This window comes from Astatotilapia calliptera, chromosome 5 (genome assembly GCF_900246225.1).
Source record: "Astatotilapia calliptera chromosome 5, fAstCal1.2, whole genome shotgun sequence".
Lineage (NCBI taxonomy): Eukaryota > Metazoa > Chordata > Actinopteri > Cichliformes > Cichlidae > Astatotilapia > Astatotilapia calliptera.
The window spans coordinates 11,240,342-11,253,166 of NC_039306.1; the positions used below are offsets into that span (position 1 = coordinate 11,240,342).

At 38.1% G+C, this 12,825-nt stretch overlaps 1 protein-coding gene across 4 annotated transcripts in view; it reads left to right on the forward strand.

The window, feature by feature from the left end:
• Positions 1 to 12,825, forward strand: part of cenpp (centromere protein P) — a 122,017-nt gene that overhangs the window by 942 nt on the left and 108,250 nt on the right. For all 4 annotated transcript variants that reach the window (XM_026167225.1, XM_026167226.1, XM_026167228.1 and 1 more), the window contains 5 exons: positions 215 to 369; positions 445 to 599; positions 1,048 to 1,136; positions 3,547 to 3,635; positions 12,636 to 12,732. In XM_026167225.1, the coding sequence (XP_026023010.1) occupies positions 215 to 369; positions 445 to 599; positions 1,048 to 1,136; positions 3,547 to 3,635; positions 12,636 to 12,732 (585 nt within the window). The remainder of the gene's footprint in view (positions 1 to 214; positions 370 to 444; positions 600 to 1,047; positions 1,137 to 3,546; positions 3,636 to 12,635; positions 12,733 to 12,825) is intronic.

A 12,825-nucleotide genomic window follows, 5' to 3' on the forward strand; every position in this document is an offset into this window, starting at 1 on the left:
GTCTGTAATATAATGAAGTTGATCCAACTTTTCAGATTGAAAATATATAATTCCTCTAAGTACAATTTTTTTTCTTTCTTTTCTTTTCCTGTAGATTTGTGGTTTTAATCTGTAAATTTCAAATTGATACTTTTTTATAAGTTCTAAAGTTGTGCTGGCAAACTAATATGCGTGTCTTTGTTTTAACTAAATCATTTGATTTTTATCCTTCAAGATGGAGAAGATGAGTGATGAGAACACCGAGGAGGTGAAGGTGCTTGAGTCTGAGATCGAGCGTCTTCAAGCTGAAGTTGAATCGCTGCAGCACCAACAACAGGAAATCAATAAGGACATAACGTTCCACTACAGCCAACAAATGGAAAATGCTCTGTGAGTTTTAATTTTTGTTCTGCATTTTGCGAAATCTGTCTACAGCTTTACATCATAAATTATTTGGCTTCACAGAGTGTTCATGTGCGGGCAGAGACAAGAAGGAGGGAAGGAGATGGTGATGTCCAGACTCAAAGAGGAGCTGGAGGAGCTGGAGGAGGATGTGAAACTGCAGACAGAAATTAATGGCATCACTTTGAACAGCTGCACCACAAAGACTCTACAAAACAGTAAGAGCAGGGTCTCAAACCACAGTCTTCACTGCCATCTGACCTGTTATGTATTAAATAGAGGATTAAGATTCCATCAGAATATAAATCTGATGCATCTTAATTATTTATGTCATTTAGTGTTTTCATTTGTTCCCTGTGTAGTTTAGTATATAATGTATTTTTATTTTATTTTTTGTTGTTTGATTTGTTTTTGTTTGTTTTTTCCCATTATCTGCAAGGTTTTGATGAGCTAAACAATATTCATTTGGTTTGTGCCTGCATGATTGACACTGATCAAAAACTTATATGTGACTGTATGCCAAAAAAGACAGGCTTCTACCATGAATGTAAATAATACATGAACAACATTCTTTTGGAACACAATGCACTGTAGGCTTTAAGGTCCCTTTAGTGGATTTTGGTATGAAATGATAGATCTAAAAATAATTGCATTTGTGTATGTTAGGTGGCAGAAAGCTGGTTCAGCAGCTCTCTTTGTCGGGTAACTGCTCTGAACTGGTCTTCCAGGTCGAGTTTCAGCTTTCCGAGATCAAGGTGAGTTGTTATATTTCCTTCCGTTTTTGTTTATGGATTATAGTTTTCCTCCGGTCTGAAACTGTTCATTGAACTCTTGCTTTGATTTTTGCAAGTACTTTTCAGCTTATTTTATCTTGTGTCCATATTTCTAACCCATCTAGTGTCTGATTTTCTGTTTTTTAACCTATTATTATTATTATTATTGTTATTATTATTATTATTATTATTGTGTAACCATATATGTAGCTGTCACTGTGACCCAGACTTGGTGTTTAAGTCCAGTTGAGTCTGCATGTTGTAGATATGTTGGCTCAGATACTCAAAATCTCAGTCTTAATAAAACGTATTATTTTAAAAATTAACTAAAATCGTGGCTTTAGCTTGGGACTGTATCGATTATTAGTTGTTATTGTTATAGGCTATTATTATTATTAGTATTCACATGTATCTCTACTTGTCTTATGCACAATCTGTTTAAGGTTTTGATCATACAAAGACTGGTGTTGCCTTAATCTTACTCCACTTTAATTTGCGACAGATGAAATTTGTTTCAATCTTTAACTAAAGTAGAAAATAAGGTATATAAACATTCTCAGAGACAAAAACCATACTGAATTCTTTCTGGAGTGCTGTGTCCAGCCAGCAGAGGGTGACAAAGCCATGTGCCTTAGTGTTTCACTGATGAGTGGTGTTGTTTTACAATTCTTGTGATGATGTCTGATATTCAGTAACAATAATAAAACTATGATTATGATATTCACCAGTAGCTTACTTGGGAAATGTTAACATGTTTTAAAAGGCTGCAGGTGCCTGAACACAGTATCCTCCTAAATGATTTGTAACTTGCAAAAATGGCTAAATCAGGTGTATATTTATTTTCAAAATTGTGAACGTAACCGAACACACGAGGACAACTTTCAGCACTTGGAGCTCTTTCAGGCTACATTTGTATCTGTAACAAAAAAGTTCTGAAGTTTTATATCCTACTTCATATCTAGGTGTGTTAGAATCCCGTTTTTGACTGTCACATAAAAAAAAAAAGACAATTCAACATCAGCTAATAGTGTAAATGTAAAGTTAACAGTAATTTTTAATTTATTGTGCAGTATAATGACCAATAAACCAGCTTCATGTTGGTCCAGAAGTCTTCTGGTTTTAATTTTAGCTCATTTGGCCACCAGTGAAGCTGGGCTTTAGGAATAATGTATATAAGCTGTTTCGTAAAGTCATTTAAGATGCAGATTTTACCCATACTTTTTGACACAAGTAACTCAGTAAAGACTTTAATTGTTTGTTTTCTGGTTTTAATTCTAGCTACACTGACTATTAGAGCAAGCAGATGGTTTTATTTAAAGCTTTTCACAAAATGTTATTAAAATTACAATTAGCCAAAGGGTTTTAACTTGTTTTAATGAGAATAGTACTTGTTTTGTTGATTTGAAACCATCTCTTCTTACCCTTAACTGTAGTTTAATGTTTACTGACCTTTTTATTGCACCTTAATGTGGACTAGCACAACTTCCAGTAACCTTAAATTGTTTTGTTTGTTGTAACACATTGAAACCAACCAGCGTATCTCCATATATATATATATAAAAACACCTTTTTCATTAACACAGAGAAAGAGCTGTTTAGTCGAAGCCAAGTTCAGCATGAAGGCTGGTGGGGTGGGGTGAAATGGCTAGCCTAACTCTGTAAAACATTTAGAAATTTACCAAAGGTTAGATAAAAAGCAAGGTTTTCTTGTATATTTAGTTAAAATACAAACAGGTGAGTAAAAATAATACACATTATGGATTGTGAATGCTCTGAACTATTTCTTTAGAGCATCAACTGGGCCCTTGGCTTTTCCTGAAAATATTTTCCCCAATTTAATAAGGCTAAATGATCAGTTTTGTTTTGCTTCTCACATTCAGGGAACTGAAAAACAGGCTTAATTTGTTAAGCTATTATGTGTCACCACTCATCTGCCCATTGTTTATTACCCACATTTTGCTCCTGATCACATTAACCATGATGAAAAGATATGGTGAAAGTGTAGCTTAGAAACTTTACTGATTATATATCAGTTATATAATACAATATATATAGTCCAGACACTGAACTGTAAATGCTTACTCAGCTGTTTGAATCTGTAAGAGAAATGAAACCAGTTTAACTCAAGAATAATTATATAATAGAGATTAAAATTCAAGAGGAAATTTGAGTTCAGTCACTTCTGTTGTATTGTTTTGCTTTGCTTTTGTGAGTTCTTATAATTGGATAATAGTGAAATCCAAAGGGCCATGCATGACATGTCAGCGTGACATTCTCTTAATCTGACAAAGTATTTAAAGCAGAGCAACACAGATGGGTGAAACTGGTCACTGTAAATAAAGTGACTCATTGTGCTATAACTGAATAATGGATTGTGTGTTATTTCCTGCAGGACAGTGAGAGATCAAAGAGGACCATCGGCGATCTGAATGTGGTGCTTGATTCAAGTGACCTGCAAAACTTCAGCAGCTTCTTGTCAAGGTGAATGAATTAACAGTTAACCTGTGTTCTAAAGAACTGTACTCAAAAGCAGAGCTGTTCACTTCAGGAAGAGCAAAACATGAAGAATCATTTAAATATTGAGTAAGTGGCATGTTTTTGGACAGACATTTCTTAAAGACATTTATAGTGTTCCACCTGGTTGGTCACATAGAAAGTGACAGAAAAAGTAATGTAATGGATGAAAAATTAGGTCTAAATAGACAAATACACATGTTCCTTAACCTGCATACCTTTGGCCAATTACTGTGGTCAGTTTCTCATTTATTTACACTCTGTCTGTCTGTGGTCCAGCTCCACATGTTTAATATTGGTTGTTATCCCTGTCAGAATGAAGCTGCCTGTATAATTTAACTGAAGTGCTTTTTAAAGTAGATGAAATTGTCACACAGCAAACATCTCTCTTCAGGCCGAACCTTCTCACTCACACTTACTCATTCTTGGTCTCACAAATGGCAAGCCTTTCCAAAGACAAACAGCACAGGTGTTACTCATTACATTTATAAAGGCTGGATTCCTTCTAGGTGTGTTGCATACTGGCACAAACACCTGTAAATGGAGCAGAGCCATCTATAATATTAATTACACCCACTCTTTTCCTGCTGTGACTGTCCAATGTATCTGAGCTGAATCTGGTCTTATTATAGGTTTACTCAGTGATGCTTGGAGCTTTAGTCACTGTTTTTCCCCAGCAGGTGCTTTTTACACAGCAAGAAAAAAATGTTAATTGCTATCAAACCCACTGGGTTGCAAATTATATTTCTGTCTAGAATCCCCATTTAACCTTTAATAAGGTTTCTTCTTGTCTTTAAGTAATGTTCCACCCTTATTGTCTTCTACCAGCTGAGAAGTTCAGGTTTATATTGTAGGGTAAAGACCCAACAATATTAGAGGGAACACCCTAAGAATCCCACTGTCACCAAGTGCTTCCCTGATGGTAAAGGAGAAACCTTTTAACAGGAAGAAACGTCCAGCAGAACCGGGCTCAGGGAGGGCCATCCATCTGCCATGAGGGGAAAGAAAAGAGAGCCGAGGGAGAGAGTCAGAGTTTAATCATTACTAATGCTGGTTTAAACCTCTAAATGCAATAGTGATGATTAAACACATGGAAAGAAAATTGTTGAGTGAAGAAGAAATACTCAGTGCATCATTGGAAGCACCCAGCAACCAAAATCTATTGCAACATAACTAAGAGATGGTCTTGGGTTATCTGGTCTAACCCTTACTGTAATCTTTATCATAAAAGAAAGTTTTAACCTAATCTTAAAAGTATACATAGTGTCTCTCTCAAATCCAAACTGGGAGCTGGTTCCACAGGAAATGGACCTGATACCTGAAAGCTCTGCCTCCCAGTCTACTTTTAGAAACTCTAGGAACCACAAGTAAACCTGTAGTCTGAAGCTAAGTGCTTTTTTGGAATAATCTAATACTGTTAATATATGACAGGGCTTGATCATGCAGAATTTAAGTTCAGGATTTAACAGTAGGCCAGTGAAGAGAAGCTAATATGGACTGTGGAAAAGGTTTAACACCATGGTCTAGTGAAACTTTTGGTTTTGCTTGTGTGTTTAACAAGAGAAGTGCATGTTTCTTTAAAAACTATAGCTAAGATAAGATAAGATAAGATAGAACTTTATTAATCCCTCGGGTGGGTTCCTCTGGGAAATTCGACTAGTAAGTAAATGACAAGTTATTAACAGTGCCTACGCACATATTTGTGCGTAAATCAAGCGCATGAACAAATCAGGATTTATTAGTATGTTCATGCCTGAATTTGTTCGTACTCTAACACTCAAACAAATTTAGAGGGTTTTTGTGGCCAGGCAGGTGGTTGTGGTTCAAATATCTCACTGTTTCAGTCTGCAAATACCAAAGTGCCCTTAAGCAAGATACAGAACTCAGAATTGCTTCCCATGCATTCATCAGAGTGTGAATGTTGTGTGGGTGAATGAGACGTGGTATATAAAGTGCTTTAAGTACACAGTAAAGTAGAAAAAGAGTAGAAAAGTGTTATAGAACCAGTCCGATTGCCATTTACCACAAATGATGGCCACAAGTCTTTAAAATGAGTACAATATACAATATACAATCAATATAATTTTTTTTAAAAAGTACTACTAATAGTAATATTAAATATTTTTATTATTATATCTTATTATTTCTTAGATTATTGATTGTTTTCCTAAACACCATAAGCCACCATATGTACAGAATTGCAATCAAATAAATAAAAAATATAATTGCATGTAAGCAAAACAAAATCGTAAATGTAGTCACAAGGTAGTTTTTAACCTTGTGATTTAAACCAATTCCACCACTTTCTCTACTTCATCTTGAAGGAAACGGGTATGCAGATATTAATTTATACACAAGTTGGTAAGAACAAATAGGCTGGTGCACACATTTCACAAATCCAACAGTAAATGTGTTTTGTGCTGGATAAGTACATTCCCACAAATACTATTTATTTCTATTTCTTCATTTCTTTTTTAATTCCATTGAATCTCCTGCTGTGCTCTGAGTGAACTAGATTATTGTTGCGTGCACCAAAGTGGTGCATTTTAATGGAGGAAAAGGTTAGGAGACCCTACCCCCTAATAACTAGTGTTGCCCCCTTTGGCTGATATAACTTCAGCGAGACGCCTTTTGTAGCCTTTTACCAGTCTCTGACATCAATCAGAAGAAAGTTTGCCCCACTCCTCAACACAGAATTCTCTCAGCTGTGTGATGTTTGAGGGTTTTCTTGCATGTACAGCCCGTTTCAAGTCACCCCACAGCATCTCAATAGGATTAAGATCAGGGCTTTGACTTGGCCATTCCAGGACTATGGATGTCTACTGTTCTGGTGTCCAAATAATTCAATTTTAGACTCATCTGTTCAAAGAACATTATTCCAGAAGTCATGGTCTTTGTCTACGTTCGCTCTGGCAAACTTCAGTCTGGCCTTAATGTTTCTCTTAGAGAGCCAAGGTTTCCTCCTTGCACACCTCCCATGAAAGTCAAACTTGTGTTTTTCTGATAGTAGGGTGATGCACTTTCACATCGACAGTAGCCAGAGCCTGCTGTAGTTCCCATGATGACATTTTAGGATTTTGGATGACTTCTTTGAGCATCTTGTGATCTGCTCTTGGGGAGAATTTGCTTGGACGACCAGACCTGAGCATGGTGGCAGTTGTTTCGAATGTCCTCCACTTGTAAACAATTGATGGTGGTGGAATGGCTGATGTCGAATTCTTTTGAGATCTTTTTAAATCCCTTACCAGACTCATAAGCAGCCACAGTCTTCTTTCTGAGGGCATCAGACAGCTCTTTATATCTCACCATGGCGTTCACTTCAACAGTCAGGAGCACACCAAACTAAATAGGGCAAGGCTCCTTTAAAATCCTGGTTAATGATGTACTGATCATGTGCACCTGACAAGATACACCTGTGTGTGTGATTTTAACCATTTTAAGTGGGATAATAAGTGGGGGTGTCCTAATTTATTCCTCACCAGAAATTGCATTCTTTTAAAATTACATTTCACATAAGGTTTTAGAAAGGCTTTTCTTATTTTTTAATTGTTTAGTTATATTATTTGGATCCCTCAGTATCATTAAAATTGATATTAAATATCCACATCTCCAAATATATTTTAAGTATACAGGCTTTCAAAGGGTGTCCTCATTTTCTCACATGACTGTATATTATAGTATTTTGCTGTGCAGATGAGCAGTTTTCTGCTGTAAAATCAAACTGATGTTCTCTTTGTTTGTGAATTATAGACTAAACGTGGTTTTTATATACCCAGGTGCATTTTCTGTCCCTATGACCGCAATCTGCCAGAAAGCGCCTGGTCTGTCAGTGAATCAGCAGCAAAGAGCAGAAGTCTGATATCTGAGGCCAGACCACATCTGGATTGTGTGGCCCAGTCTGAAGAATTTGGCAAACAACAGATGGAAAAATACTTGAGATAATGATTCAAGACACTGGTGCCTTGTCAGAAACTCTCTCTCTCTCTGTGTGTGTGTGTGTGTGTGTGTGTGTGTGTGTGTGTCTATCCAAATCAGATGGATAATCTTTGTAAAGTCAATGTGGTCTGAACTGTTGAAGATAAATACTGACAGTAGGACCTTTGTTCATTGTATTAAACCAGCGCACATATATTGTTTTCACATTTGTCCCACTGGCTCAGTGAAGTGATCTCTTAACTCTGTTAGTATTAAAAGTAGCACAGCACTTCTCTGTGGCCACCCATGTTTTGATAGTATTCACAGTGATATACAGAATCTCTGCAGTTACTCAAGGCTGTAAAAAGTGCTGAAGGTGAGAAAGATGCTGCGGATTGTCATTATTAGCTAATAATGAGTCATTTTGTATCTGTATTGAGAGCAACTTTCAGGCAGGTGAGGTTATGTGTTGGCAGCTGTACAGCAGGTTACAATACAACTGTTTCAGGCTTTTAAGTCAAGTTTAAATAAATTTGCTATGTAATATCTTGGCGTCTTCAAAACTGAGAGGTTTCTTTGTTTTCGGGGGTAACTGATGTGAAACACTGTTGGTGTTCTGCAGTCTGGGATAGATTTAAAGGACTGGATTTAAAGAAGATTACATCAGACAGACTCTTTTATGGATGTTTGTCGTGTGGAGATCCAGGCCAGCTTATTTATGAACTGTTTTTGACTTCTAGCCTCCAGTGGGGGAAACACCGTCAGGCTGTCAGTGCTGTCTGAAGTGCAGTTTAACTTGTCAGACTGATTGTGTCAGGAAATTGTGCACACTGTGTTGAGGTCATTATAGGAGCAGGAGATATTCATCAGATTTGCCTCTCAAAGACAGATTTGTTTTTTCAACAGCTGTTGCTTTAAAGGTGCAGCAACTGTTATGTCACGTGTGCATCTTTTTGTACAAAATGCATCCAGTAATTTGGAGAACTTTGCATTAATCCTGTAAATCCAAGTCATCATCGGTGATGACCCCAACCATATCCTCCCAGTATGGTTTGTTTTTTGTTTTTTTCTTCCAGATCTTACTTGATAGCAAGCTGATTGGATTTACTACCAGTGTACACAGAATATTTTATAGATTCTTCAGAAGCAGTAGGACTAAATCAGTCAAACTAGGCATTGGTCCCATTCTCCCTCTCTCTTCCTCTCTCTGTCTTTCTGGTCCTCCTCCATTATATGGCAGGGTGCTGCCATGTTTCCATCAGGTCTGTGTGGAATAACATCATCTGGAAATTTAACCCGGCTGCCGTCTAGCCCCGGGCCCCCATGGAAAACTCTGGAAATCCTTTAACTGAATGTCCCAGTTTCACTCAGACAGACCAAAACAAATACTTTTTTTTGCCATTTCTGTTATGACATACAACACATTATATAGAAGTAGGCATTTTTTTTGCAAACTACCTCTTTAGACAATATATTTCTTGTATAAGTATATTTAAATTACAATTAAGATTAATCACCAAGACAGCTTTCTAAAACCTGTTTTTACCTATATAAGTTATAATAATTTGACAACAGTCATTTAAATGGATCTGTCAGGACTCCCTTATTTGTTTAAAGGTTTATCTTGTTGAAAAAGCATATTCTCAGGGCTTTTAAGAGGTTTCCCAATTAGTTAGGTGATATATTTAGAGGGAAATGTTTGGTGTTATGAATGTATTTCATGGCAGGAGAATGTCTTACCTGAGCCTTTACAATCTGCTACAGGCTGAACCGGCCTCATAAAACAATTTTACTGCTGATTAACTTTGACATAAACAGGCTCAAAACAAATGGTAACAACTTGAAGTCTGCAAATAAAACTTGCAAACTCTCCAGCAATATCTGAACTTATAATTGTATATTTTGTCGATTTTATTCAGGTCAATATGGTGTCTAGAGCAGGGCGATATGACCCAAAATATTTATCACGATATACATTAGAAAATTTGCGATAACGATATAACTGACGATATAATTGACACTAGACAAAACACTTTACAACTCCACAACTTTATTAGTGCAAAAAAAACAAACAAAAAACATCAATGTATTTTCACTTAAACAAGCAGCTTTTATGTGCATTAAAGTATTATAAAAATGTAACAGTGCAAATGCAAATTCCTTGCTCACAGTTTAACCAAAAGGCATTTCCAGTGGAAATTGGCCGACATATCCTCAGCATAACCATATATAATATCCACAAAACTTAAAAAGAGGTTATATACACACAATACAGTAATATTATGTTGAGGCACAGTACGTATCACTCCGCGAGGCTCCTGCCTACGATAGCCGTAATGCTCCGACAATCCATCAAGCGGTGCAGCTCTGTAGCTTAGCAAAGTCGTACTAAATCATTCAACTGGTTTTTGAGCACCGTGTACCACATAAAATCGTTTCGAGGTCAGTAAACACAACCAGAAGGTCCTGAGGATGCGAGGGCTCATGCCAAATCTTTTCAGTTTCCTGAGAAAGAAGAGGCGCTGCTGCGCCTTCTTCACTGTTTTGTTTGTGTGTACTGACCACGTAAGATCCTCAGCCAGATGTACACCAAGGAACCGGAAGCTGCTCACTCTCTCCACAGCAGCGCCGTTGATGGTGATGGGGGTGTGTACTTCTCTGCACCTCCGGAAGTCCACTATCAACTCCTTTGTCTTTGCGACGTTGAGTGTGAGATGGTTGTCTTGACACCAGTTGGTCAGGGCGCTGACCTCCTCCCTGTAGGCCGTCTCATCACCATTGGTGATAAGACCCACCACTGTAGTGTCGTCCGCAAACTTCACAATGATGTTGGAGTTGTTAGTGGCTGTGCAGTCGTAGGTGTAGAGTGAGTATAGGAGAGGGCTCAGTACACACCCCTGTGGAGCACCAGTGTTCAGTGTGAATTATTAGGCAAATGAGTATTTTGTCCACATCATCTTCTTCATGCATGTTGTCTTACTCCAAGCTGTATAGGCTCGAAAGCCTACTACCAATTAAGCATATTAGGTGCTGTGCAACTCTGTAATGAGAAGGGGTGTGGTCTAATGACATCAACACCCTATATCAGGTGTGCATAATTATTAGGCAACTTCCTTTCCTTTGGCAAAATGGGTCAAAAGGACTTGACAGGCTCAGAAAAGTCAAAAATAGTGAGATATCTTGCAGAGGGATGCAGCAGTCTCAAAATTGCAAAGCTTCTGAAGCGTGATCATCGAACAATCAAGCGTTTCAGTCAAAATAGTCAACAGGGTCGCAAGAAGCGTGTGGAAAAACCAAGGCGCAAAATAACTGCCCATGAACTGAGAAAAGTCAAGCGTGCAGCTGCCAAGATGCCACTTGCCACCAGTTTGACCATATTTCAGAGCTGCAACATCACTGGAGTGCCCAAAAGCACAAGGTGTGCAATACTCAGAGACATGGCCAAGGTAAGAAAGGCTGAAAGACGACCACCACTGAACAAGACACACAAGCTGAAACGTCAAGACTGGGCCAAGAAATGTCTCAAGACTGATTTTTCTAAGGTTTTATGGACTGATGAAATGAGAGTGAGTCTTGATGGGCCAGATGGATGGGCCCGTGGCTGGATTGGTAAAGGGCAGAGAGCTCCAGTCCGACTCAGACGCCAGCAAGGTGGAGGTGGAGTACTGGTTTGGGCTGGTATCATCAAAGATGAGCTTGTGGGGCCTTTTCGGGTTGAGGATGGAGTCAAGCTCAACTCCCAGTCCTATTGCCAGTTTCTGGAAGACACCTTCTTCAAGCAGTGGTACAGGAAGAAGTCTGCATCCTTCAAGAAAAACATGATTTTCATGCAGGACAATGCTCCATCACACGCGTCCAAGTACTCCACAGCGTGGCTGGCAAGAAAGGGTATAAAAGAAGAAAAACTAATGACATGGCCTCCTTGTTCACCTGATCTGAACCCCATTGAGAACCTGTGGTCCATCATCAAATGTGAGATTTACAAGGAGGGAAAACAGTACACCTCTCTGAACAGTGTCTGGGAGGCTGTGGTTGCTGCTGCACGCAATGTTGATGGTGAACAGATCAAAACACTGACAGAATCCATGGATGGCAGGCTTTTGAGTGTCCTTGCAAAGAAAGGTGGCTATATTGGTCGCTGATTTGTTTTTGTTTTGTTTTTGAATGTCAGAAATGTATATTTGTGAATGTGGAGATGTTATATTGGTGTCGCTGGTAAAAATAAATAATTGAAATGGGTATATATTTGTTTTTTGTTAAGTTGCCTAATAATTATGCACAGTAATAGTCACCTGCACACACAGATATCCCCCTAAAATAGCTAAAACTAAAAACAAACTAAAAACTACTTCCAAAAACATTCAGCTTTGATATTAATGAGTTTATGGGGTTCATTGAGAACACGGTTGTTGTTCAATAATAAAATTATTCCTCAAAAATACAACTTGCCTAATAATTCTGCACTCCCTGTAATGGCAGTAATGATTTCCAATTGTTGTAACTTGCCTCATTCTCCTCATACCATCAACCAAACAAACCAACCTGACACTCTAAATAAGCTACAAAATTTTCCTGCTCCCCCTTTGACATCACTGCAACCGCTTTCCTCCACCACCACAACCAGCCATCTGTAGGCTGCTGGAGGATATTTACTCTTACATAAAATAAATTTGTATGGAGTGACTATCCTGGTTTATGACCAAATTCCTGTCAAAGCAATAACCATACCATCAAGCTTGTACTGTGTTTTAAGTGCAAACTCTCAAACAATAGCACACTAACATGCATGCACACTTTGAATCAGTATTTCCAGGATACTGTTGAGGATTGTGATAGCTTAAAAAAGTGTTCTTAATGATTTTTGCATTCTGCCTTTGTTGGCCCAGTAAGGGCGAATTGGCATACAAAAATCAAAAGGAGAGAGGTGCACAAGGTCCCTGTTTGGAATCAAACTATGAATGTTAAACTCATGTGGCATGGGCTGGAGCCATTTGGCTACTTGGTGGGGGGCTTAAATAAACTGCTTTAGTGATCTGTGCAATGTAATTTCAGGGTAGAGGAGAGCAGGGATCTTCTGCTATTCTTCAGGACCTTAAGAACTTTTTCAGACAGATGTGATGACCGAAGCAGAACTTTCCAACAATTCCAAGTAAGTGAAAACACACATGCACCAAAATGGATGGTCCGGCAAACTCGCCCTCACAAACCTAACAAATTTAACCACCTGATCTGTACGTCATGA